The sequence below is a fragment of the Rattus norvegicus genome, chromosome 10 (assembly GCF_036323735.1).
Source record: "Rattus norvegicus strain BN/NHsdMcwi chromosome 10, GRCr8, whole genome shotgun sequence".
NCBI classification, from domain to species: domain Eukaryota; kingdom Metazoa; phylum Chordata; class Mammalia; order Rodentia; family Muridae; genus Rattus; species Rattus norvegicus.
In genome coordinates, this window is record NC_086028.1 from 36,047,779 (window position 1) to 36,075,695 (window position 27,917).

At 48.0% G+C, this 27,917-nt stretch overlaps 1 protein-coding gene across 1 annotated transcript in view; it reads left to right on the top strand.

Moving 5' to 3' along the window:
- The first annotated feature begins 2,548 nt into the window (after positions 1 to 2,548).
- Positions 2,549 to 27,917, top strand: part of Col23a1 (collagen type XXIII alpha 1 chain) — a 286,953-nt gene continuing 261,584 nt past the window's right edge. The window contains 1 exon segment of the mRNA NM_181636.2: positions 2,549 to 2,937. Coding sequence (NP_853667.1) covers positions 2,677 to 2,937 — 261 coding nt within the window. The 5' untranslated portion in view covers positions 2,549 to 2,676.

A 27,917-nucleotide genomic window follows, 5' to 3' on the forward strand; every position in this document is an offset into this window, starting at 1 on the left:
TCCAGTATTCCAAGGCTTGCCCCTTCAGGCTGCTACAGGATACAGTACTGACCAGTGAATTCGTGCTCATAGGCTCACCTCACCTCCTTGGCTAAGAAGTGGATTGTTAGTTGGGTGTGTTGTACGGGACTTTATACCTGTGGGTTACCTGTTATGTGAACATTGTGCAGGTGGTTGAAGCCCTGGAAATAGGTAAAACAGCCCATACCTGGAATAGTTGGGCTGTGAGGGACAGACCTCTGGTTTTTCCTGCACTGAGAGAATCCTGGTGGCCAGTTGGTCTCTGAGGCATGCACAGAGGGGTAAGAGTATATATCTGATAGGCTGGCGCTCAGAGGAAGCAGTAGCTCAACTGGATGCTTGATAGGTTGGGTGTATATCTGCCCTCTGTCTGCTTTTTGTGGGGCTGCCTTCTACAGTTTGATTACTGGGCCTCTGACCTGTAGGTTCAGCCAGTGGAGGTCTCCAGCAAGAGAGAGACAGAGTATTTCTTCTTCCAACCCCTTCCCCCTACCAAGCCATGGTTTGCTAAGGCTGTGTCCTCAACCAAAGGTCACAGCTCCTGGTGAGCAGATTTCTCCTAATGCCTGACTTCCCACAGGCTGCCCAGCAGGCTTCTCTCACCAGCTCAGCTGGGGATAATAATGGCTTCCAACTACTGTGAACCAGAGAGTGCTTCCCCCAGCACCCTACCCCCTGCTGACTTCCCTCCTTGCCACTGTGAAGTCTATCTACCATCAAACTGGCTTCAATCACCTGTTCTGAGGATGCCGCCTTTCCTTCTAGGACCCCCAACTGACAAGTAACTGAGTGTTTTCTTTCCTGCTTTTCCAATTGAGAATTGCAAACAGTAAACATATTTCTCGTCACAATTCACTTACCCCAGTGTTTATTGAACGTCGACTATAGGCCAGATAGTGGTGCAGGAAACAAGAGGATACAGTTAAAAGGTAACTAGGGACAGACGTCTCCATCTCCTGCTTAATCCTGAAGGGGACTGAGGATTGGACCACCTTAGATTGGGCAGTCTGGGACAGGCTCTGGAAACCTTGACTTCAAGATTAGGAGCTTGCTCTTCAGTCTGGGAGGAAGGCTAATCCACATCGGTAGCTGACAAGAATGAAGGCCTGGGGAGCAATCAGTCTGGCCTGTTCAATACACAGACGCTTCTAGAATGGAACGGTACCCATTAGCGCTACCACTGGTAGGTAGTGGGGAATTACCCTGTGGTGAGAATGAGCGTTAACTTGTAATGCAGTGTTGGCATCTCCTTCAGAGACTTCGGTAGACTGTCGGGTTTTCTTGACAAGAGGTCAGAGTACTTGTTGGGCACACTCTCAGTTTGCACACAGGGCCCAAGACTGTATAACCCCTACTGGAAACTCCACTTTTCCTGAGGCCACACCCTTCAATCCCAGAGAGGTGTTGGAGACTCTACCCTTTTTAGTTCCGCGGGTCTTCCTGGCTGGGTGCTTTCCCCTTCTGAATTAAGGGAGTAGGAGTGTTGCTGGAGGTCTCAACAGGCTTTAAGAATACAGGATGGATAACGAAGCCACAGGAATTGAGCAGACACCCACAGGAGAGTCGGGAAGGGAAGGTAGAAAATTGTTATCTAACACCCATCCGTCATACTGTTCTAAGCTCAGGACTGACTTTTCTCAAGTGGGTGTCATAGGAGTTAATGCGATGGTTACTTGAGACCAGTTCTGAGGTATAAATATGCCTTATGGGTGCCCTTGCAGCTAAAACCTGGATTCCAACCTCAGCCTCTCTGGCTATCCCCCTAATCCTTTGGGCCAGATCGGTGTCCTGACGTAACTGGTTAAGACAAATCAGTATGGTGCATTCCAGATTTGGGTTTGGGCCAAGTTTTTCCCTGCAGAATTGAAGTCATACCATTTGTTTTCATCTGCTTCCTGAACCAAACGCTCCCTCTGGTTCAGAAACGAAGTATGAGCATTTCTGTCTGGTGACCATGCCTGACTGTAAATGGTGAGCATTGACTTTAAGAGGTACCTACTCTCCCCTCTTCGTTTCTTCCCTCTTATCTTTTCTCTTATTCTCATTTCTCTCTTTCCTTCCTCATTCCTCCCTCTTGGGTGCTCACTCTCATCTTCTGTTTCTTCATCTTTGATTTCTCTGCCAAGTCTTTCTGCGCCCACCCGCAGGGGACGCTTTCGGCCACCAAGCGGCGCTCAGCTACCGTCTAGAAAGGACTTCTCTAACTTTCCCACAGGGTTCCAAGTTTTGCTTTGCAAGTGTCAGAAAGGTCAATCTACAAGTTTAGGGAATACTCCCAAGGCTCGAACAGTGCCGCAGCCTCAGGCGGGCTGCGGCAGAGCCGAGTCCCGGGACGTAGGGCTCCTCGGGTGGCAGCGGCGGGGTACGGGCCCGCCCGTTCCGGGACCGGCTTGGCGAGGGCTCGGAGCTGCGAGGAGCTGAGGAGCACCCGGGCCCCCCGCCCTCCCCAGCCGGCCGCTCCTCCCCTGGGTGGGTCCCCGCGCCTTTTCTGGCGGGGTCTATTTGCATAGAAGGAACTGCCCGCAGTGGCCGCTGCGTCTGAGCGGGCGGCTAGGGGGGCGTGCGCGATCCACGGCCGCCCGGACGCCGAGCCCCGCAGCCGCCGACCTGGAGCCACCCCGGGCCGCAGCGCCTACGCAGAGCCGGCCGGTCGCCATGGGCGCGGGCGAGCGCGCGGCGGGCGGGGGAGGCACGCAGGACCCCGGCGCGGGCTGCGGGGCGCGGGCGCTGGGCGCGCTGTGCCTGCTGCTGTCGGTGGGCTCTGCGACCGCCTGTCTCCTGCTGGGCGCCCAAGCGGCCGCCTTGCATGGCCGAGTGGCGGCGCTGGAGCAGGAGCGCGAACTGTTGCGGCGTGCGGGGCCGTCCGGAGCCCTGGCGGCCTGGGCCGAAACGCACCTGGAGCGCCTGCTACGGGAGGTGAGGGCGCGAGATCGCCGGCCGGGGGATGTCCCATGTTCACGATGGGGTGTAGGGCTGCGAGGGCAGCGTGATCGTCACCTTCAGGAGCGGGGCTTCACCTAGTGGATTGCACGGGGGTCGCTGGTGGTGAAGGGTCCTACTGTCCGGCTTCTGTGCCGGGACTTGCATCTGTAGGACAAACAACCCAAAGGGGCCGTTTAGGGAACACGAAGGAACTAGGGTAAGGAAAGACCTTGGAGTAACAGTCCTGAGCGCGGCGTTTCGACTGAGGTGTGCGCTCAAACACGCAGCCTCTCGCCTGTTCTCAGCGCTGGAGATACTAATGAGGCTCTTGCGTCCCCACGTCCGATCCACTTGAAACAGTCCGGACCTCATCAAGGCTCAGGCCAGCCCTTCCTCTGTGCCCGGGAAAGTTTGGCTGGGAGCGGCTCTGGCCTGGATGTGCTGTGTTCCTTAGCTGGCCCACTAAAGCCGTGCATCGGCACATTGAGGACACAGCTGAGCTAGCTGCCTCTGTGTGCACTTGGCTGTAGTGATGATCACAGCTCACCCCAAAGCGTTTTAGATTTGTTTCCTGAGGGTTAAGCCTGACTTGGTGGCATCTGTAATCCCAGAATTTAGGGAGGCTGAATCCTGTGAATCTCTCTACAAGTTGGGGGCTGGCTTAAAATATATAGTTGAGATCGAGGTCCAGCCTGGGCTACAGAACGAAACTCAAAATAATGATAATGATAATAAAAAAATAATAATAATGATATAATAATAATAATAATAATAATCCTAAAGCCAACAGCTGGGCATAATGATGCTTCCCTTTAATCCCAGCACTTTGGAGGCAGAGGCATAAGGATCTCTGAGCTTCAGGACAGCCAGAGCTATATAGCAAGACATTGTCACAAGAAATAAAAACAAACAAAAATGGCCACTATATGCCTGGGCTTCTGAGCCTCCATCTACTGATACTCCATCTGATTATACATTGGCCAAGATCCTCTACCTTTGGTGCAACGAGCCTTTTGCCCGTAGAAGTGTGGCAGACACCAGCACACTACAGTTTCTCTTGGCTCTGCCTCCTTTATGGGAATGGTTATCCTCCTCCTGGAGGAGGTGGCTGCCCCAGATCTAAAGCGGGGAAGGTCACTCCTAGGCACAGTAGAAAATGACCCTTGCTTCTTGGTAGAGGAAGCAGGGGGGCAGGTGTACTACCTACCACCCATTCCCTAAGCTATGCCCAGCTACGGTCTTTGTTACTTTACTGGGCTGGGCAGCGTTAGGGAGTTAAGGGAGGAGGTTTGTTTAGCTCATGCAAGTCCTTGGGTTGGACTCCTGACATCAGACACATATATTGAGTTGTGTGCTCAACATGGAGTGGATTTGGGATTTCAAAGGGAATGGAAGAACTCTAGACCTCTTCCCTTTTCCCACAGCTCCTTTGTCACTTTAGTATAAAGCCAACATCACCTCTCTTACTTGGTTCTGGGCAAAATCACTGCTTTCTGAATGATCTCCTCTTTCCCTTCTTGAAAGTAGCTGCAGAAGGGAGGACTCTGCCCGGAGCCCTGCCAACAATTTATGGTTTTATAAATTGCCACCCATCATCCTCTGTCAGTTCCCTAAAGACCAGCGCTTAAATTGCTTTGTGGAGGACCAGTTTCTCTCTACCTGTGAATACCCCAACCACACCATCACTTCTATTGGGAAGAATAAACCACTAGCCCTGACCAGGAAACCAAAGAAGAAAATCCCTGAAAGACCTTTGTTTGAGGAACTCACAGGCTGTGTGCTTACTAATAGAGATGGACTTGTGAGGAAGCAGCCATGCCCCTCCCCATCCTTCAGGATTGATACCTTGATAGATAGATGGATAGATAGAGGGATGGATGGATGGATGGATAGATAGATAGATAGATGATAGATAGATAGATAGATAGATAGATAGATAGATAGATAGATAGATAGACCTGGAACCTTGCACAAGAGAAGCAGGCACTCTGCCACTGAACTAGACCTCTAGCCCAGTTCTTAGCTCTTTAGTCCCGTGGTCTCTCCCCTTTCCTCCTGTTCTTTCCTCCATCTTCTTCCTCCTTCACTTCCCCTCTCCTCTTTCCACATCTTCCTCCTTCTTCTTCCTCTTCCTCTCCTTTCTGTTTCTTCTTCCCCCTCCTCCTGTTTATCCTTTTCCTTCTTGCTTTCACCTTTCCTTCTCTTTTTCTCAAAATAATTATTTATTTTTTGAGATAGAGTCTTGCTCTATAGTCCCGGCATGTCTGGAACTCGCTAGGTAGCCCAGGCTGGCCTCAAATTTTCAGTCCTCCCCCTGCCTCTGTCTCCGTAAGCATGCACCACAAAGCCCAACCTCATCGTTTCCCCCGCCACCTTCACTGAGAGAGTCTTTCTTGTTGTATAGCCCTGGCTAGCCTTGAACTCAATGCTGTCTTCCTACTCTTGACTTTAAAGGTGAAGGGAGAAGAAAACTCAGAACCTGAGACTTCTCTGCTGTGCCCTTCACACACTGTGCTGTGACTGTGCATGAATGTCTGAGGCACTGTTTGTGCTTGGAGTGTAGACTGTGGGGCTTGGAGTGTAGACTGCGGGCTTGGAGTGTAGACTGGCTCCTCTCCCTTCCAGGAAGAGTGAGAGATGACCCAGCACCAACCCTTCAGGGTTGTTTGTCTGCTGGGTGTCTCTCTGTCCCTAGTGAGAAGGCCACACTCTCCCTGGATGCCATTTGGTTTCTGCTGCTTGTCCAATGTTTCTGGATGAGAAATGCACACACTGATCAAGACAGGAGATGCACGGGAGCCAGGTTATGAGGAGCCCACAGCTGGCCTGACCTAGGCGTGTAGATAGTTTTCTAACCATTAGGAGTGGAGGATGAATACTTAGCAAACTGATCATCTCTTAGGGAAAGGATCCTTTTACTCGGTGTGTTTCCTGGCTCGCTTTCCTCCCTGGCAAGCCCCTTTCCAAGTCACCACTGAAGTAGCTGTGAATATCCCCGTGCCTGCTACTTGCTCTTTATCCAATAAAGTTGCATGTAGAGGATCTGAGGCAGAAACCTTGTCCAATTTTTTTTTTTTTTAAAAAAGAAGCTCTTGCCAACCACACACAAGTTTAATGTCAGGGGGGAAAAGAGTCAACAAAAGACACTGTTTATAGGGGACCCGCTGTCCCTGTTCCCTTGGGAACAGAACCATGACATCAGTTTTTCTGGGGGCTGGCTGATGTGCCTGATAACATAGCTACAGAAGGAATATTCATGTTCTCTCCTGATTATCGAAGGACCCCTTCTTGCAGTACATATGGGAAAGAAGTGACTTTCAGAATATCCGAACGAGATTTCTAAGCAAGAGCCATTAAAGGCAGTATCTTTAGTAGGATCTAAAAATATGCATGTGAAACCAAACATCTCCTATTCTGCCTTGATAGTGCCTTAAGTAACTGCCCAATTAATCACCGGCTCAGCAATTACACCTCCAGCCACAGCGTTGCAGAAGCCGAAGCTTCAGAACGCATAGCTTTCAATACTGCAGTGAAAAACTTATGCAAAGGATTAAAAGCAATATTTGGTTGTATTCAGAGGAGGCCCTTTTCAGCTTAGAATGGATTTATTGTTGGCTCTTGGCCCTCTATTGTCTGGACCAATCAGTTTGGAAACAAGGAAAGCCCAGAGAGCTGGATAAAACTCAAGTTCTCCGCTTCCTATGTGTATTGCTTGTGTTACTGTCAAATCCAGAATCCAGTGTGGCTCTCTCAACCTCTCTGGTAGCCAGCTTGTCGGGGCTGCTCTGTGGGGGTCTCTGTTAATACAGATGCCTGGGACTGAAGTATAAATCAGCCCTGATTTGTTTCCTTGACATTTCCTGGCTCCTGACCCCTCCCCCCCCCACCAAAAAATGTTTCCTTCCAATTATTTCCTGGCACACTTACTTTCTCTTTCTGCTTTTTGTGCTTGCTTTAAAACATTTTTTTTATGCTGCCATTTGGGAGAGCTTCACAATAATAGCGACATGTTTAGAAGAAGCCAACTGTGTGGGGTGTTCTCGCCAAAGACTTTAGAATTGCTGAGTTGCTCCGATCCAGGCCGACCTTGAAGAAGGCGGGCAAGGCCAGCTCCTAAAAGGGCACTGGGGGGCTCTGGAAACCAACTAGATGATACCAGGGGGACCAAGCAGAGGAGTTCTGCACATGGTGCTCACCTCAAGAAGGGAGTTTGAGGGGTTGGGGATTTAGCTCAGTGGTAGAGCGCTTGCCTAGGAAGCGCAAGGCCCTGGGTTCGATCCCCAGCTCCGAAAAAAAGAACCAAAAAAAAAAAAAAAAAAAAAAAGACCTGGCCCCGATCTTTATAAGCTGTCATCCGACTTCTGCAAATTCCTTCCCTAAAGCCTCCCTTTTCTAATGCAGTGGTGAGGACTGAGCAAGCTGAGGCCAAGGCCATTCCTGGTTGATGTGGATCACTCCTGCCATGAGAGCCTTGATGCCAGGATACCAGTGCTGGGAGGTGTTGTGGGCTTTTTAAGAAATGGTAGAGCCTAACTGAAGTCCTTAGGTCAATCTTAGGCGTCCCAACCTTTGGATTATAGGTCCCCATACTGTTCTGGCTTCCTGATTGCTCTGTGGTTCATGATCCCCCCTCCTCATCCTCTGATTCTCTCTCTTCCTCTCCCTTCAGGCCACCCTATCTTCTGCCAGTAAGCCATGACCAGGGGCAAAAAGAAAGAGGCTGCCTGACCTTGCACTTTCAGTCTACAAAACTGTGCAAAACCTCTTTTCTTTATAAAATGGCCTGTCTCTAGTATTTGGTTATAATAATGAAAAACAGACCTATAGTCAGACAAGGTCTCACTCTATAGCTCAGACCGGCTTTGAACTCACTATGTAGCATAGGCTGACCTCAAATCTGTAGTCCTTCTGAGTCAACTCCCTCGGTGCTGGGTAACTGTGCATCACCACAGCTGAGAGTAGACATGCTTTTGATGGCAGATAATGGAATGTCTGATGTGACCACTTAACCAGAGAATTATTAACTGGAAGCATTGGATTGTCTGACATAGTTAGAGAAGCCTGGAATACTGCAGATTTGGGCAGTTCCTGGTCCACACTTGGGCGCCAGATTCTGCTGGCAGTTCCCTGTTTTCCAGGGTCCTGATCTGCAGTTCCCTTGACACCAGACAGCTAAGATAGGGGATGGAGAAGAAAGAGTTACCCTCCTGAGAGCTTCCTCCCAGTGTTTAAATCTAGGGGAAATGCTGGAAGCTTCGTTCAGCAGGATTCCCTTGTGACTGTCAGTCAGAATTAGGTCACATGACCATGGCCACCCTTTCACTAGTAAGGGTAATGAGCTGCCAACCTGGGGGCTTCGGCCAATCTGGATTCATCCCCCGGTACTGGGCTGGTTGCCACTGGAATAGAATTGAGGCTTTGTTAGGAAGGAAGAAGAAGGAAGAGGACTGGAGAGACTGGGGAGCTGGAGTGACCGGCAGTGTCAACCAGGTGCTAACTGTAGCTGCTGCCACTTTGGAGCGCTTCTCACAGCTCTCAGAACCTTCCACCCCATGTTCCCAAACACTTGGGTCCTATCTCCATTGACAAACGTGTTCCTTCTTGGGACCCTACTGCCCGCATGCAGCTCTTGTCCTACCAGAATCAAAGGGAAGACCGGCGTTTGATTTCTTCCTGGTGTTGCGTTCCCATGATTTGTAGTTGCATTCACCTGCTTTCTGTTAGCACAACAAAGTGTCAGAGGCTTGGTCGTTTATAAAGAGAAAAGGTTTATAGAGTTTGGAGGTAGAAAGTCCAAACAGAATGGCACTTACTTTGGTGGAGGCTCCTGATGGCATTACACCATGTCAGATCTGGTAGAGTTGAAACAAAGGGGGAGAAGAAGCCAGAGCACAGAGGGGTTCTTATAACAACTCTCTCCCATGAGAACTAACTCAGAGATCCATCAAAATACTGCAATCCATCGAAGTGCACCATCTCCAATGACTTAAGGACTCCCATTAGTCTCTGCCTCTTTTTTTTCCCAAGACGAGATTTCTCTGTGTAGCTCTGGCTTCACTGGAACTCACTCAGTAGACCAGACTGGCCACGAACTCTGGGATCTGCCTGCTTCTGCCTCCCAAATGCTGAGGTTAAAGGCTCGTTTCGTGACATGACCACACAGGGGAACAAGCTTAGGACATAGAAGATCTTGGGGGAGGTCTTTAATCCTTGGACTATCATGCAGGGGGGAGGAAGAGGTCTTTAACCCTTGACTGGAAAATCCTGCTGGGTCCACTCTCTGTTCCCAGTGTTTGCAGAGAATGGCATCACATCACATCACTGCTGAAGTGGAAGTGGCTGCAGGCCGAGGCAACTGGTCCATCCAATCTGAGTGCTGAGACCGGCCACATGAGCTACACCTGTCTCTGTTCAGTGTGCCCAGGCAGTATGCGCAGTCTGCCCCTCTCCCAGTCCTGCTCCCCAGGCCACAGACCTCAGCAAACACTGCAGTGTGTGCTTTGAATACTGCAGTAGAGCGGGTCATGGTCCCCATGGCAGTAACTGTCTCTCTTACCCTTACCAAGTATGACCTTTCATTTATTTATTTGATCACGTTGTACCTGCAGTCATAATGCAGACAGAGAGGAATGCTGCTACTCAGCTCGCTTGCGCGCTCTCTCTCTCTCTCTCTCTCTCTCTCTCTCTCTCTCTCTCTCATTCCAGGACTGCAGCCTGGTGCTACCTTCATTTTGGGTTAACCTAACCTAAATAATTCTTCACATAGTTTCTAGAGACGTATAACCTTTCTGTGATGGAAAACTCCTGGCAAGTTGGCAATATTAACCATCACACTCACTAGGTAGCCAAGGATGGCTTTGGACTCTTGATCCTTCTGCCTCCTCCTCCCAAGTGCTGGGATTAAAGGTGTGTGCCACCTTACCAAGCCAGCATGGTCTTCTTTAAGTCAACCTTTCTATATCTTTTGGGTTCTGTACCTTCAAACAATATAACAGAGCCCCTCTCCACTGAGGAGGGGTAGCTCAGATTTCAAAGGCTTCATTGTTTGAATATCCTAGAAGTTGGGGTATGCACAGCAGCAAACTCTTGGCCTGGGGCTTTAGCCAGTTCCATATTTCTCAAGGATGTCCTCATTGTCCTCAGGAGATGCCAGGAAAGCTTCTAGAAGCTTCAGACCTACACTCACAGCATCAGAGTTTCTTTTCTGCAGCAGTATTGACAGGAATTCCCTAATTACCTGTGAGAATCCACTATGATCTAACAATGTTCACTGATGGGGTTATTTGTGCAGGACACTGAGTCCAGCTGGGCACCTCTCTGGTCAGCCAGACTCAGGGTGGTGAGGGGAGGTACCCATGTGTATAGGCCATCTTTAGTAGAGAATAGGAAGGTAGAGGATGGCTCAAAGAATAATCTGAAGAGAGAGAGAGAGGGCAAAGGAGAGGGAGAAGGAGAGGGATGGAGGGAGGGAGAGAGAGAGAGAGAGATCTATCTCAGAGCTTTGGTATACAGTCAACCTTGTCAGCTTGAAATTTGGACAAAGAAGGTTTTATTTCCATTTCATTCATTCATTCATTCATTCATTCACTCATTCAGTGTGCTCTGTCTATGCATTCATGCACACACCACAGTGCATATGTAAAAGTCATGAGATAACTTTCAGGAGTCAATCTTTCTGCATCTAGTGGGCCCTGGAAAGCCAGCTCAGGCCATCAGGCCTGGTGGTTATCGCCTTTACCCGATGAGCCATCTTGTCAGCCTCCTGTGTGCGAGTTTCAGCCTAGGTCAGGTGCCTGTGTCCAAGTCATCTTTGCAGGAGGTGTTCTCAGGAGGGAGATTCAGCTTCTCTCTGGCCAGCTTGAGGAATCTTTGGGTAGGAGCCTGAAGACCGGGGGCCAGTATGGGTGAGGTGTCTTACCTGGCACTGTCTGCTATGGGAATTTCAGGAGGCCTAGGTTTGGGAGAGGAAAATGTCTGCAGTGAATAGTAAGAGGCTAGTCTTGCTCACTGCTGTGTGGCCAGGATAGCTGCCAGCCCCTCAGTCCTCGAGATGTGAGGTAATACTTGGGCCCTTGCTACGCCACAGACATGGGGCAGGAGAGAGAAGCTTGGCCTAGAGACCAGGCCCTCTGTCACAGAGAAGCCATCCTATGACCCTTGCTTGACATAATGAACAACTCACAGGTCCTTGTTGGGGAGCAACCCTCTAGCCAGGGTCACCATGGACAGTTAGAGAACACCACACTACATTTTTGCAGACAGGCCTCTTGAGTCCAGCTCTAGGAAATAGCAGTGTAGAGTTGAGAAGCCAGAAGTCAGGCAATGAATAAAAAATGACTAAAAGGAGCAACACAGCAAAGGAACTCTCGACAAACTGACTGACAGGATTCTTGCTGAGTCCAGGCCAGAGCGACCAGACATCACTTGCCCGAGAGTGGGTGTCATAGGTCCGATCTTGAATGCCCTCTCAAGGCCCATCTGTTGAAACCTTGGTCACTGCCCTATCATGCTATTGGGAGTTGCTGGGAACTTTAAGGAGATAGAGTCTAATGGGAAAGAAAGGTAGGTCACTTTGAAGAGAACATTGGGATTTGTACCTTCCTGTCTCTCTCTTTTTCTTCTAAGCCTTCATGTTATGACTGGGCCTTACTCATTATTCTGTTCCCTCCATGATATACTGAGTCTTCACAGGCCTAAAACAAAGCTAATGTGGCTATGGACTGAAACATCCAAAATCATGAGCACCCTCATGATTATATTATTATTATTATTATTATTATTATTATTATTATTATTATTATTATTTCATCTTCTTCCTCTTCCCTGTCTTCTTATTTTCTTTAAAAAAAAGACTTATTTATTTAATGTATATGGATACACTGTAGCTGTCTTCAGACACACCAGAAGAGGGCATCAGATCCCATTACAGATGGTTGTGAGCCACCATGTGGTTGCTGGGATTTGAACTCAGGACCTCTGGAAGAGCAGTTGGTGCTCTTAACCACTGAGCCATCTCTCCAGCCCTGCTCTTAACCACTGAGCCATCTCTCCAGCCATCTTCCTTTTTAGATCTATTTTATCTTTATTTGTGAGTATGCGTGTTCGTACGCACATGTGTATGTAGGCGTTCACAAAGTCCAGAAGAGAATATTGGATCCTCTGTAGCTACAAAATGTTGTGAACTTCCTAGTGTGGGTACTGGGGACTGAACCAGGACTTCTATAAGAGCAGCAAGCCCTCTTTACGTCTGAGCCATATCTCCAGCCCTCCTTCGCTTACCTTTCTAAGAGTTTATGTTTAATTATGTGCATGTGTGTCTCTCTTCGCGTGCACTCACGGGTGCGGCTGCCTGCAGAGGCCAGAGGTGTTGGATACTGCAGGTTGTTGTGAGCCACCCGATCGGGGAGCTGGGAATTAAACTTGGGTGTCCTGGAAGAGTAGTACATCCTCTTAACCATAGAACCATTTCGCCAGTCCCCCATTATTTTGTATATATTATCTGTATCCCGGAAGCTGCCTCAAACCAGGCTAGGGAACTGGCCCCCGCTTCCGAGTCAGTAGTTCCTTGTCTCATTGGAAGCATGCTTCTTGGATTTTACCAGGACATGGGCATGTGGGTCTAGCCGGCACTTCAGGAGCCTGCCTCGAGTTCAGCCAAGCAGGGCTACTTTGTCAGCTCCCAGCCCTGGCTCCTACTGGCGCCCTGGCTCCTACTGGCGCCCTGGCTCCTACTGGCGCCCTGGCTCCTACTGGCGCCCTGGCTCCTACTGGCGCCCTGGCTCCTACTGGCGCCCTGGCTCCTACTGGCGCCCTGGCTCCTACTGGCGCCCTGGCTCCTACTGGCGCCCTGGCTCCTACTGGCGCCCTGGCTCCTACTGGCGCCCTGGCTCCTACTGGCGCCCTGGCTCCTACTGGCCTATTTTCATTTGTTTTATGACGCTGAAGATTGAACCCTAGGCCTGTGCATGCTCAGCAAGTGCCCTACCACATTCCAGCCTGACTTCCAGTGTCCTTTGCATTCAAGACCCAAAAGAGCTGGGACAATCCTCCATTCTCAGAGAAGCCTTCCACAAAATCCCACTCTTTTCTCCAGATATCCTTTACCTGTTCCACGAAGTCCTGCCAGGGATGGGGGAGAACTGAGGGCCCTAAGACCAGACCTTCTCTTATTATGCTCTCATGTGCTTAGTCTGCTAGTTTTTGCCACTACTCCATCCCTTAATACTACCGAGATAGGTTGTCACCCGCTGTCCCTGTGGGATTCAGAAGCCCTGGATACTGAAATCCCTGTTGCTGGACTCCTCCATGTAAGGTGGCACGGTATTTGCATGCAACCTCACACGTCCTTCAGATTGTCTCACAATCTCTCACAACCCCTAATATGATGTAAGTGGTTGATATGATGTATCTTTAAGGGTTAAAGGCAAGAGAAAAAGAAACATGTGCACATTTGGTACAGACGTAGATTTCCTCTCACACTGTTTATTTACTATTGTGTGTGTTCATGATGCATGTGTGTGGACGCGTGTATATGGGGAAGTCAGCAAACAGCACTGTGGAGTCAGCTTTCTTCCTTCACCTTACATGGCATCAAGGTTTATTTAACTTGATGCAACCTGAGATCCCCTGGGATGAGGGGCGCGGTGACTGTCTAGATCGGGTTGGCCTCTGGGCGTGTCTGTAGATTATCTTGATTGCCTTAATGGATTTGGAAAGATCCAGCATGAAAGTGGATGGCACCATTCCTTGATTTGCGGCCCTGGGCTGTACAGGGTAGAGAAAGCCAGTGGAGCACAAGGCTCGCATGGTTCATTTCTCTCCAGCCTCGGCAAAGGATGGGATTATGTTTGAAGTTCCCGATGCCTTGACTTCCCCGAAGGAAAGGACTCTCCTCACCTGAAAGGGAAACAAACCCTTTCTCCCTTAAGTTCCCTTTTGTCGGGGTATTTTATCACAGCAACAGAAAGTGGGCAAGAACGTCTGGCTTCTGTGGGTCAGACGGAGCCCTGGCGTGTGCAGCCAACCCCCCTTTGCCTACTGAGACATTTTGCTCCTCCCTTCAACCAGCATTTTCAATCCGTGGTTCCTTGAACCAGCAAGTGCGGAACTTCAGATATGGAGGGCTGAGCATATTAGGAAATAATTGCACAAGTGTGGCTGTCTTTCCCTCAAATATGCCTCCCTTTTTCTTTTTCTTTTCTCTTTTTCAGTGCTCAAACCCTACGTGCCCATTCTAGTACTGTGGTACCCTAGTTCCTTACCTGTGGGGTTTTTTTCTCGTTTTTTGAGACAGGCTCTCACTATGTAGCCTGGGTTGGCTTTGGACACCTGCCCTGCCCACCTCTATCTCCCAAACACTGGCGTTATAAATGAAGTCACTGCACCTGACTCCAAAACAGGCCACTTCTCTGGTAATTCTCCTTGATAGGGGCTTTGTGTCGTTTTGCATAGAACCTCCCTCAGCTCATTTAAAGCATGAGCACATGTACCATTTAATATCTTGCTCTGATGCTTTTGAACTTTACATCGAAATCGTTTTCCTAAATGACATGTGATCTTTGCGGCAATTAATTTTTTTCAGCCTTTATTTTAATTTTACATGTATGGCTATTCTGCCTGCATGCGTGTCTGTGCACTGTGTGCATGGAGAGCCTACAGAGGCCAGAAGAGGGCCTTGGATTCTTGAGCATGGGAGTTACAAGTGATTCTGAGCCACCATGTGGTTGCTGGAACTCAGGACCTCTGGAAGAGCAACTGGTGCTCTTAACTGCTGAGCCATCTCTCCAGCCACTTTATGGCCATGTTTAATGGCCACATAGTGTCCCAGGAAATCTGCATCTAACGACACACACAGTATGTAGGCTGAGGCCCCCTCCATGTTATTGTCAGCCTGGGCAGGCGTGTGCTTCTGTGGGAAGAATTCTGTATACCCATGTCTGTTATTCTTTGGGATGCAGGGTGACTTGTTGAGGAAGACCGTCCTTTGGGCTTTGGAAGGTTCTTGTCTTAATTAATCTTATTTTCTTATTTATTTATTTTTTTCTGTTCTAGGGCCTTGTGAATAGCAGGCATACACTTTTTTTTCCCCATCTTTATTAACTTGGGTATTTCTTATTTACATTTTGATTGTTATTCCCTTTCCTGGTTTCCGGGCCAACATCCCCCTAGCCCCTCCCCCCCTCTCCTTCTCTATGGGTGTTCCCCTCCTAATCCTTCCCCCATTACTGCCCTCCCCCCAACAATCATGTTCACTGGGGGTTCAGTCTTGGCAGGACCAAGGGCTTCCCCTTCCACTAGTGCCCTTACTAGGATATTCATTGCTATCTATGAGGTTGGAGCCCAGGGTCAGTCCATGTATAGTCTTTGGGTAGTGGCTTAGTCCCTGGAGGCTCTGGTTGCTTGGCATTGTTGTTCATATGGGGTCTCAAGCCCCTTCAAGCTCTTTCAGTCCTTTCTCTGATTCCTTCAACGAGGGTCCCGTTCTCAGTTCAGTGGTTTACTGCTGGCATTCGCCTATGTATTTGCTGTATTCTGGCTGTGTCTCTCAGGACACAGATCCGGTTCCTGTCAGCCTGCAGTTCTTTGCTTCATCCATCTTATCTAGTTTGGTGGCTGTATATGTATGGGCCACGTGTGGGGCAGGCTCTGAATAGGTGTTCCTTCTGCCTCTGTTCTAAACTTTGCCTCCCTATTCCCTCCCAAGGGTTTTCTTGTTCCCCTTTTAAAGAAGGAGTGAAGCATCCGCATTTTGGTCATCCTTCTTGAGTTTCCTGTGTTCTGTGCATCTAGGGTAATTTGAGCACTTGGACTAATATCCACTTATCAATGAGTGCATACCATGTGTGTTTTTCTGTGATTGGGTTACCTCACTCAGGATGATATTTTCCAATTCCGTCCGTTTGACTATGAATTTCATAAAGTCATTGTTTTTGATAGCTGAGTAATATTCCATTGTGTAGATGTACCACATTTTCTGTATCCATTCCTCTGTTGAAGGGCATCTGGGTTCTTTCCAGCTTCTGGCTATTATAAATAAGGCTGCTATGAACATAGTGGGCATGTGTCTTTGTTATATGTTGGAGCATCTTTTGGGTATATGCCCAAGAGAGGTATAGCTGGGTTCTCAGGTAGTATTATGTCCAATTTTATGAGGAACCTCCAGACTGATTTCCAGACTGGTTGTACCAGTCTGCAATCCCACCAACAATGGAGGAGTGTTCCTCCTTCTCCACATCCTCGCCAGCATCTGCTGTCACCTGCGTTTTTTATCTTAGCCATTCTCACTAGTGTGAGGTGAAATCTCAGGATTGTTTTGATTTGCATATCCCTTATGACTAAAGATGTTGAACATTTCTTTAGGTGTTTCTCAGTCATTTGGCATTTGTCAACTGTGAATTCTTTGTTTTCTTCTGAACCCCATTTCTTGTTTTTGGTTCTTTTTTTCGAAGCTGGGGACCGAACCCAGAGCCTTGCGCTTCCTAGGCAAGCGCTCTACCACTGAGCTAAATCCCCAAGCCCTGAACCCCATTTCTTAATAGGGTTATTTGTCTCCTTGCAGTCTAACTTCTTGAGTTCTTTGTATATTTTGGATATAACCCCTCTATCAGTTGTAGGATTGATAAAGATCTTTTCCCAGTCTGTTGGTTGCCGTTTTGTCCTAACAATGGTGTCCTTTGCCTTACCGAAGCTTTGCAGTTTTATGAGACCCCATTTGTCAATTCTTGATCTTAGAGCATAAGCCATTGGTGTTTTGTTCAGGAAAATTTCTCCAGTGCCCATGTGTTCGAGATGCTTCCCCACTTTTTCTTCTAATAGTTTGAGTGTATCTGGTTTGATATGGAGGTCCTTGATCCACTTGGACTTAAGCTTTGTACAGGGTGATAAGCATGGATCGATCTACATTCTTCTACATGCTAACCTCCAGTTGAACCAGCACCATTTGCTGAAAATGCTATCTTTTTTCCATTGGATGGTTTTGGCTCCTTTGTCAAAAATCAAGTGACCATAGGTGTGTGGGTTCATTTCTGGGTCTTCAATTCTATTCCACTGGTCTATCTGTCTGCCTCTGTGCCAATACCATGCAGTTTTTATCACTATTGCTCTGTAATACTGCTTGAGTTCAGGGATAGTGATTCCCCTTTATACACTTTATCACTGTGCTGGTCAGGTTTTGTCACTTGTCACAAACTAGACTTACCTGAGAAGAAAGAGCCTCAGTTGGGGAATTGCCTTCATCATTCTGGTCTGTAGGCAAGTCTATAGGGCATTTTCTTGATTAATGACTGACGTGGGAAGTCCTGAGCCTGGGGTGGTGGTCCTGGATGGTATAAGGAGGCAGGCTGAGCAAGCCGTGGTGGGCAAGTCAGTAAGCACTGTCCCTGTGTGAAGTACTGTCCCCATGTGACCTCTACTTCTGTCCCCATCTCTAGGATCCTGCCTCCAGTTCCTGCCTTGACTTCCCTCAGTGCTAGCTGGACAGTTTATTTGTTAAGCCAAATAACCCCTCTTGTGCCCCCAGTCGTATTGGTCAGTGCTTTAATGCCACAACAGGGAACAAAACAGAACAAGCGTGGGACTTTCTCCTCAGTCCTTGTCTTAGCATGGCAGTTGTCTGAACCTGTGTCTTCCCTTGATCCTCTGAAGTTGGTGCTCCATTGTGAAGTCTTGCCTCCAGTCTCACGGTGGGCAAGTTTGGTTTCATGCCCTTATTTTGTGTTTGTCCCCACTGAGAGCAGAAAGAGGCCTTTAACAAGAGATGGAAAGAGCCGTGGATTTCTTCCAGAATTAGGCTGACAGAGACCTTGTAAAATGGTTTGTTGACAGTGCCAGGCATCAAGAGCCTGTTCCATACTCAACTTCTCTCTCTCTCTCTCTCTCTCTCTCTCTCTCTCTCTCTCTCTCTCTCTCTCTCCACAATAGGGTTTCTCTGTGTAGCCCTTACTGTCCTGGAACTCACTCTGTAGACCAGGCTGGCCTCAAACTTACAGAGACCTACAGTCCTCTCTGCCTCTTTAGTGGTAGGATTAAAGGTGTGTACCACCACCCATGGCTTATGCTTATCTCCCAATTATGCAGATAAAAGTTAACTCAGTCTGGGGAAGTTCTCTACTGGTCACACACAACCTTCAGTTCTTGCTTGTCCTATGTATAGGGTTGGAATTAATCTTTTTTTATTTTTTATGCTTATTTATTTATCTTGTGTGGGGGATATACATTGAGGTCAGAGGACAACTTAAGGAAGTTGGGGTGGGGGTTCCCTCTAGGAAGTGGGTTGTGATTTTTGGCTACATTGTATCTGGATTCAAACTCACGTAGACAGGCTCGCCTACAAGTGCCTTTAACCACTGAACCATCCTGCCAGCCCAGCTTTAAGCTACAATTGTTGACACAAGTATTCAGAAAACATCTCTTCATGATGTCCAGAAACATATTTTGGGACCTAGCACAAACCACTAAGGAAAGAAATAGGTTTACAGATGGAGTTTAAAGAAAGTCACGGCAGTGTGTGGCTTATGGGAAGACAGCTGAGTCCTCACCCCCATCACAACCCATAATTCCTTGCAGTGCTGGAGATGGTACTTCGGCTTCTCTCATCATGGACAGTCCCTCCACCACCAAACTACACCATAGCCCCTTTATATGTCCTTCCGTGTGGACAGTGTTGCACGTATGGCCTCCAGCTTCTCAGTAGCATCTCCAGTGGCCTTTGATCTTTCCATTCTGTGAGGAAAGAGTCACTCTCCCACAGAGGAGCAGTGACACGAGAACCTCTGAGGACAAACATCTGAACCCATTTCCCAGACTTCTTGTGCTGTGCCCTTTTCCCAGCCCTATGATCGGCCTTGGGGGGAGTCACCATTGAGTGTGGACAGCAGCCTGCTCGGCTAGTGTGCACAACCTTTCAGACATCTGTAAGAGATGGCTTGGTGGGGCGGCATGGAAGACGTTAGCCTTAAGCAGACCCAGGTTCCCGCCTCAGCCCTGCCATGTCCCAGCTGGGTGACTTTGGAGAATTAATTGACTTTTTCTTTCTTTCTTTTTTTTCTTTTCTTTTTTTCAGAGCTGGGGACCGAACCCAGGGCCTTGCGCTTGCTAGGCAAGCGCTCTACCACTGAGCTAAATCCCCAACCCCTAATTGACTTTTTCTAAAACTTCAGTTTACTCATCTGCTAAACAGGGCTTGAAGTGCCTGGCATGGTTTCCGTGGGAGTAAAGTGGGAAGCGCTCTGTGCATTGTGAGCACTGTAGGCCAGCGCTCTTCCTTCCAGAATGCTTTATTGTGCCTAGAAGGAGTGGCTGAAGAGGCCTGGTGGCTAACTGGAGAGGAGTCTCAAGGTTACATAGCTGACCTTATGATCCTTTAACTGGGCATGGTGGTGCATGCCTGTAATTCTAGTACTCAGGAAGCCGAGGTAGCTTAGTGACAAGTTCCAGGGCAAATGGATCCAGGTGTATGGATTCACGGTGAGACTTTGACTCAAAATGCCTCAAACAACACAACACAACACAAACTCCCATAACACTGTGATCCTTTCAATCAATTCTTTTTTTTAAAGGTTTATTTATTTATTATAGATAAGTACCCTGTAAGGTTTATTTATTTATTATAGATAAGTACACTGTAGCTATCTTCAGACACACCAGAAGATGGCACCAGATCTCATTACAGATGGTTGTGAGCCACCATGTGGGTGCTGGGATCTGAACTCAGGACATAACAGTCAGTGCTCTTAACCACTGAGCCATCTCTCCATCTTTTGATATGTAGATATAGATATAGATATAGATATAGATATAGATAGAGATAGAGATAGAGATAGAGATAGAGATAGAGAGATTATACCTTTAGATTGTGTATTGTGAGTCCACAGGGCTGAGAAGCATTGCTTGGAAGTATAGTAAAAGCAAACACAAAACCTCCTATTTTTCTGGGTTTTTCATTTGTGCAGGAGACATCCTGTGAAGTTTTTTTTTGGGGGGGGGTTCTTTTTTTTTCCGGAGCTGGGGACTGAACCCAGGGCCTTGCGCTTCCTAGGCAAGCGCTCTACCACTGAGCTAAATCCCCAACCCCCATCCTGTGAAGTTTTTAAAAAAAAAAATTGTACTTATGACCAAAAAATTAAATAAATAAAAGCCGAGTGCTCATGGAAATGACCGTGCATTTGTCACTGTGATGAGTGTAACACCTCGTGCACTCGCTTTGACTGCTGAGCAGGTCCAGCTCCGGGATCACACGGTGCAGCCCAAACACGCCTAAGTGCTCGTGATAAACCAGAGGCTTCACACATCTGCTTCAATTCACACTTGTAAATGAGAGAATTTATTTTCCCCAATGTGGCCAGGAAATCTGGGCCGAGAGGGCCAGGGCTGGGGTGTTTTCAGATGGGGAGTACGAACGTCCAAAATGGAATTTATTTCCAACTTTTAGTTGTGAAACAAATCGTAAAGCAATTAAAATGCAGTCTGGTCTTTTTTTTTTTTTTTCATTAAAAAAAAAACAATTTAAATAAATAAAACTGACTCAAGTTTGGTCCTCCTGGGGCAAACATTGCACAGAGAAGCCGAGGTCCGTTCATTCGTGCTGCTACCTTTTGTGCGGTGGAGCTCTGTTACTGCCCTGAGGTACTGTCTTCAGACCTAAGTTGTGGTGCAGTCAATAGAGGGCAGCCCCATGGTGGCAGTTCGACAGTCATAGGTGAGAGCGTGACATGGTGTGACGGAACAATCATGTGTACAGGTGTGCTCATGAGTGTGCATGTATGTCTGTGTGAGGGCACCTGAGTGTGTGTCTAGGCACCAGTCTGTGTGAGTGTGCATGCCTGTATGTGACCGTATGCATGCATGCGGCTGTGTATGTGGGTGCGAATGCTTGCATGGGAATGCTGCCATATGCCTACATGTGTGCACATGGATGTGTGCCTGAGTGCACACATGCATGGGTGTGAGAGTTTGTGCATACATGGGAACGCTTGAGAGTTGGTCTGTGTGTACCCACACAATGTGGTGGAGTTGCAAAGGAATCCAGTGGGGGGTGGGTTGGGAGGGTGTGACTGACACCTGTCCACTTGGGATCGGTCTAACCTGTGCTTTTTGGTAGAAGTTTTTCCACCCAGGTTCCCCGAGAGCCTCCTTACACTGGGTCTTCTGTTCCTCCTTTGAGGACATTAGAGGTGGCTTTTCTAGGCCTGGGAAAAGGGCTACAGAGCCTGCCTTACTGGGTTTCTGTGGAGAGGCAGTGAGCTCTATTTAGGGATAACCAGCAGGATGCAGCAAAGCCCTGGGGCCCTTAAAACCCTTGCCTTGCCTTGCTAACCTGGAATCATGGTTACAAGACCGAGTCTGGTGCAGAATCCTTTTGGAGACCTCACTAGCTATTTCCTAGAACCAGAAGAAGTAGAAACTCACTTGGCCCTGCTTGCTGGGCCTCACAGTCTCCTTACTGTTCCTTTCTTTGAGTCCTCATGGGTTCTGGTGGGCAGTCTAAAAGAAGAACAGAGTCAGGATGGGGTGGGGGAGTCTGAGACCTGGTTGGCATTAGTGTGCTAAGCCGCCATGACAGAGCATCACAGGCTGGGTGGCTTGAATAGCAGGAACGGATTTTCTCTCAACTCTGCCGTCGGGAAGTCTGGCATCACCATGTTGACAGGGTTGGTTCCTTCTGAAGCTACTCTTGGCTGGCATAGGCTGTATCTGCCTGTCCGCTTTCCTCTGCGTGTGTCTGTGTCTCGGTCCCCTCTTATTAGGACACTGACCTCTTGGGTCAGGGTCTCACTCTATCTTACCTTCACTATCTCTCTAAGACTCCATCCTCACACACAGGTATGTTCTGAGTTACTAAGGATCAGGATATTGCCAGAGAAACTCGGCAGGAATGCCATTTAACCTATGACATCATCACGTTCAGGCTTGACCGAGAAAAGGAAACTACAAGGCACGCCCCTCCCAAAGCATGGTGACATGATGTGTCATCTTCAGAGGTTATACTCCAGAATCATGTAGTCGATTTACAATGTTTTTACATGTGTGCCTATGCATACAGGTGTGTTGGGGGAGGGAGCAAGATTGACATCAGCTGTCTTCCTCAGTAACCCCCTCCACTTTTTTTTAATTAAAATTAGATTTTGGGCTAGCTAGAGCTAGGCATTGAACTTGGGTTATCACCTTTTCCCTCTGAGCCTTCTCACAAAAGCTCGTCACCTTCTTTTCTAAGATATGGTTTCCCCTGAGCCTAGAGATCACCAGTGACATCAGACCAGCAGGCTCTCACGCCCTAGAAACACCGTTTCCTTCCCAGTGCTGGAATGCTATCTCCCACCGTCATACCTGGCTTTTCTTGAGTTTTAGGGATCAAAGCCAGATCTTTATCCTTGCACGGCAAGCACTTTGCCCGCTGAGCCATCTCCCCCAGATTGAAATGTTTTCAGTAAACTGCGTGCGTAGTTCTGTGTTAAGCTCTAGTCATAGCTAACCCCAGCCACCTGAGACCCACCTGCTTGGACACAGGACGCTGGGGTGAGCTGGAAGCAGAGAACTGATTGTTAGTGATTAAGGCAGAGCCTGACAAATGCCAGGAACTATGGGGACCCTGACTGTCATGTGGAGGAGGATTAGCCTCTCTGTCTCCCAGCAGCCTGAGGGGTTTCTTCAAGCAGCCAAATGCTGTGGTGAAAACCATCTATCCAGCAGGAGGGCCTCAGAAGGGATTTCTTCTGTCAGCTCCATGTGAAGAATCCTCACAGTGGGGCCGATGGGAAGTGATGCGTGCCCTTCAAAGCGAATGAATAGGAACCTGAATGGAGGCTTCCCAAAGAACTGGATTTTGTTTGTAGACCACCCCCTTTCAATACATTAGCATGCATTTGGGAAAGAGCAGGACTCAGGAAATCTGCCTGCTGATGTGGTTTGGAAGAGAGTCACTCAGCGAGCTGATGGGAGTCACTGATTAAACCCACATTCCTTCCAGAATAGTCTGGCAGCCTCTGCCAAATGCCTGGGCCAGCCTAGCTGCTCTCTAGTTGTGTTTGCCTTTGCAGGGAGGTTTTACCTGAGTAGTATCTGAAGTTCAGTGAGATGCTCACTGACCCCAGGATACCTGCCCTCTGCCCCCCAAACCACCCAAGCCTGGGGCAGTTGGGATGTAGAATTTTTTTTTCATTGTTGTTTTTCTTAATTTGTGATTGACCAACAAAGACAGTTACTTAGTTAAGTTGTACCAGTTGATACATTTAGACACATTTGCACATTTGGGAGAATTTGATACATTTAGACACATTTGCACTTCGGGAGCCTTTCCAACAATCAAGTTCTTGCCTGTAGCTGTTGCCCTCCAAATAACTTCATGCTTGCTTGGTGCTCCTGCTTCCCGACCTTCTGCCAGCCCATCAAGAGTCACAGGATTTCTCTTACTTTTGATTAGTTTTCATTCTTTATTTATTTAGGATGTGTATACTGTATGTGGGTGCATGTACATACCATACACACTGAGGTTAAAGTTGGGGAACGACTTGCAGGCGTTGGGTCTCTTTTCCACCTTGTAGATCCTGGGGACTGAACTTGGCTTGTCAGGTTGGGCTGCAAACACCTATCCTTTTTTTTTTTCTTTTTTCTTTTTTTTCCAGAGCTGGGGACCGAACCCAGGGCCTTGCGCTCGCTAGGCAAGCGCTCTACCGCTGAGCTAAATCCCCAACCCTGCAAACACCTATCCTTAATAAACCAGACTTGCTGGCCCTTGTTTTGGTTTTTCAGATAGGATGACCCATCTACACCATCGCCCAGGCTGGCTTCAACTCACGTGTAGCCCAGACTGGTTTCCAGCTCACAGTGATCTTCCTCCCCAAGTGCTGGGATTAAAGGCGTGAACCATCCTATCCAGCCAAGATCTCACTCCTTAAACCAGGTTGGCCTAGGACTCTTTTTTTTTTTTTTTTCTTCTTTTTTTTTCAGAGCTGGGGGCCTAGGACTTTTTATATATCCTGGAGTGGACTTGAACTTATGGTGATGCTCCTGTCTGGGCTTCCCAAGGGCTGGCACTCTGGACATATCTTACCACACCTGCCTCGAGGCTTAAGAAACAACCGAATTGTTCAGAGCTGTTACACGTCACATTCTCGTCAGCATCGTGTGAGAATTCCCATACCCGCATCTAATATTTTTTCCGCCTCTGGCTACTTTTCAAGATTTTCTCTTTATCATTGATTTTAGGCAAAATGGTTATAACCTATCTTATTGTACGTTTTTAATTTGTTTTTGTTTTGAGACAGGATGTGACTCACTGCTAATCCTCCTGCCTCAGCCTTTCACATTCTAGGATTACAAGTATGAGTCACCACACCTAGCAAGGGAGGGAGGGAGAGAGGGAGGGAGGGAGGGAGGGAGGGAGGGAAGAAGAGACAGATGGTGGGGAGGAAGAGATATCCGCAGGTGTGCCTGTCATGTCAAACTTAGAGAGGTCAGAGGACAACTTTTGGGAGTTGGCTTTCTATTCTACCATGGGTTCCAGGGATCGACCTCCAATTGTCAGGCTCGTTCAGACAGCACTTTACTTTCTGAGCCATCTTGCCGTGCTCCAGCTAACTGTTCTCATTGCTTACATGCGATTCTTGGATAGATGGGTTTGTAGGGCTTTTGTTTTTGTTTTAAGATTTATTTTATGTACATGAGTACACTGTAGCTGTCTTCAGACACACCAGAAGAGGGCATCGGATCCCATTACAGATGGTTGTGAGCCACCATGTGGTTGTCGGGAATTGAACTCAGGACCTCTGGAAGAGCAGTCAGTGCGCTTGACCACTGAGCCGTCTCTCCAGCCCGGGTTTGTAGTTTTCATCAAGTTAGAAAATATTGGTGAACATCGCCTCTTCAAGTATTTCTTACTTCTTTCCACTCTCTTCTCCTTCTGCGGCTCCTACTACATGTAGTTAGCCTCCTGAAGCCCATGGTTCCGTTGCTCTCTTCTCTTTATCCTCTTTTAGAAAGTTCTTTGCTCAATGTGGATGCTTTCTATTGTCTCTAGGTTCGCTGGTCTTTGCTTCTGCAGTTAATCTGCCATTAATTCCTCCGTCATGTTCTTCATCTCAGACACGGCCATTTTCACTTCCCGGATTCTAATTTGGGTCTTTGTCATGTCCTTGGTACTTCCCCTTCTTGAACACATGCACTCAGTTGCAGTAGTTGTTTTACATCTCCGTGTGCTAATTCCAACATCTGCAGCCATTGTGGGGTTTTGATTAATTGATTTTTCTCATCCTGGCCCTGATTTTCCTTGGTGGTAATTTCTATTGAGTGTTGCAGTTTTAAAGTTTCTATAAATATTTAGGAGCTTTGCCGTCACAGCTCAAGAGGCAACTTCAGGGGCTGAGGGTGACGCTCGCTTGTTCTTTGTTTAAATTACATTTTAATATGTGTGTATGTATTATGTGTGCACATGCCTGTGTGTATGTCTCTGTGAGCTCTCTCTCTCTCTCTCTCTCTCTCTCTCTCTCTCTCTCTGTGTGTGTGTGTGTGTGTGTGTGTGTGTGTGTGTGTATCTGTTTGTGTGTGAGGGGGTTCATGTTCCATGGCGTATATGTGGAGGTCAGAGAACAACTTGCTGGGTCTCAGGACTGAACTCATGTGGTCAGGCTTGGCAGCCCCATCTGTACTGGCTGAGCCATCCTGGGCCAGGAGCTCAGTTTGAGGAGTATTTTCAAGCACATGTGACAGTCCCCAACACTGCACAAATGGAGCTTCATGGCTCATGCCAGTAATTTCAGCCCTTGAGAGGTAGAAACAAAGAGATAGGGAGTTTAAGGTCATCCTCAGCCTCAGCAGGGTCTCCTTATCTTAAATCAAGGTCATCTCCTGAGGGAATTTAGGGCCAGTGTAGAAAGAACCTGTCTCAAAACAAGCAAGGAAACATAACCTAAAAAAAAAAAAAAAGGCAAAAAATATACTTCAGTTTCCAATATAGCGAATTCATTGTCATGGCAACATGAGAGTGCATCTGTATGTAGATGGCATAGGACAGGGGTTCAGTGGCTATTTGATGACACGTGTTGTGTATGTCACAGTAGGTGTGTTCTCATCAGCATCCTCGCAAACATGTGTAAGGTGCTGTGCTGTGGTCATGGGGATGAGGTCGCTAAATAAGGGGAATGTTTTAGTGGTGTTACAATGTTGCAGGAACACTTGTATATACCAGCGTGGCCCACGACCTAACCTGAGACTGACTGTTCCCTCCTGCATGACCCTCCAGATGCCTAATGTGTGGCATGTTTTGGAGAGTGTGTTATGGAGTCCACTCCTGGACACAGGAGGAGCCCTTTGCTTCCCTGAGTGTGTTTTGCCTGCCATTCCCTGTTGTCCTTTGCCGTGGTTCTTTTCCTGACACTGGGTAGTTTCCGTTCACTAGGGCTTCACTGACTACCTGTCTGTGTGTGAGGCTCAGCAGATCTCTGTGACTGTCTCGCAGCGTGGACATGCCCTCTCAGTGATGGCTCTGGCTCCAGACTGGGGTGAACTCAGGCTTCTAGCTTTGCTTGCTCATGGTTTATTTCTTGGTTGGCAATAGGCCTGCCTCTCATTACCCTGTGTTTATGTCCTTTTCTCAGCCCTTATAGGCATGTAAAGCACTTTCAGAGCTGTTCATCTGAAGCCCTGTGAGAAACAGCTTAGCTGATGAGAGCGCATGGATTGTGTAAAAGTGCCTTACACTTTCGCAAAGTTGCTTGCACCAGCCGCGTCCCGGCCTTCTTCAAGGTTCTAACATACAGTAATTCTCCTTGCCCCACGCTTTCGCTTTCCGTGATTCAAGTTGCCGTGACTAACGACAGTCTGAACATAATGAATAAAAAAAAACAAATTAGAAATAAGCAGCTCATAAGTTTTCCGTTGCACACTGCTCTGAGTAGTGTGATGAAATCTCACACCATCCCGCTGATCCTGGGATACGAATCACGTCTTCCTCACGTCTTCCTCCACTTCGTCTACGTGGCAGGTGCTACCCACCTGGCGTTTTCATCACTAGCTAACCTGGGGCCGCCTGAAGCACACGATTGTTCTCCTGAGGAGGCATCTGAAGGTCATTAGGAGCCTCACTCTGTGTCACAATGCCTGTGTCATTCTCCTTGGCTGTCTCGTGTAGGCCTCGCTTCATGTCATATAACATCCCAAGAATGACAGGGCAGCACAGTCTAATATTCCGAGGGAGCACAGCGTTGCTAACACAACTTCGTTACCATACAATGCTGTAATTGTCCCATCTTACTCTTGGTAATCAGGACTCTTTTTGTCTATCTGGTGAACTTCATCATATGTGCAGAAAACTATTATTTCTACAGGATTTGGAACTGTGTGTAGTTTTAAGACACGAATCCCTGCAGATGAGGGGGACCAATGAGCAGTGTTGATAGAGTTACATTTGTTGGTCATACCCTGCGTTCTGTCTTGGGAGTCTCTGACTTCCTGGGTGACTTTTGGTTTTAGTTGGTGTCTAGCCACTAAAGTGCATGCTTTCTGATGTGCAGTAGTCACGTATTCACCTCTGTTTCATACAGGCAGGCTCAGCATCCCGTGTGACCTCCTGGACTCAGTATCTTCCCCCCTGCCAACATTTCTCAAACATAGACCTGATTTCTCTCAGAATAGGTTTGGGGGACATGTGTGTATATATATTTAGGTGCATGTGTGTGTGCATACAGGTACATGTGTGTGTGCTGCATGCATATGTCTGCACATGTATGTGGAGGTCAGAGGTCAATTTCAGCTGTCCTTCTTCAGAAGCACTCCAACTTGTTTTTTGGGACACTCACTGGTTTCTGGGGTCCGCTGATTTGGGTGGACTGGCTTCCCGACAAGCCCTGGGGACCTACCTGTCTTTGCTTTTCCAGCCTTGGCACTGCAAGCACCTAGCTTTTTCCATGGATTCTAGGACCGAACTCAGGTCCTCATGCTTGCATAGTGAGCATTTCATCAACTGAACCAGCCACATGGCTCCC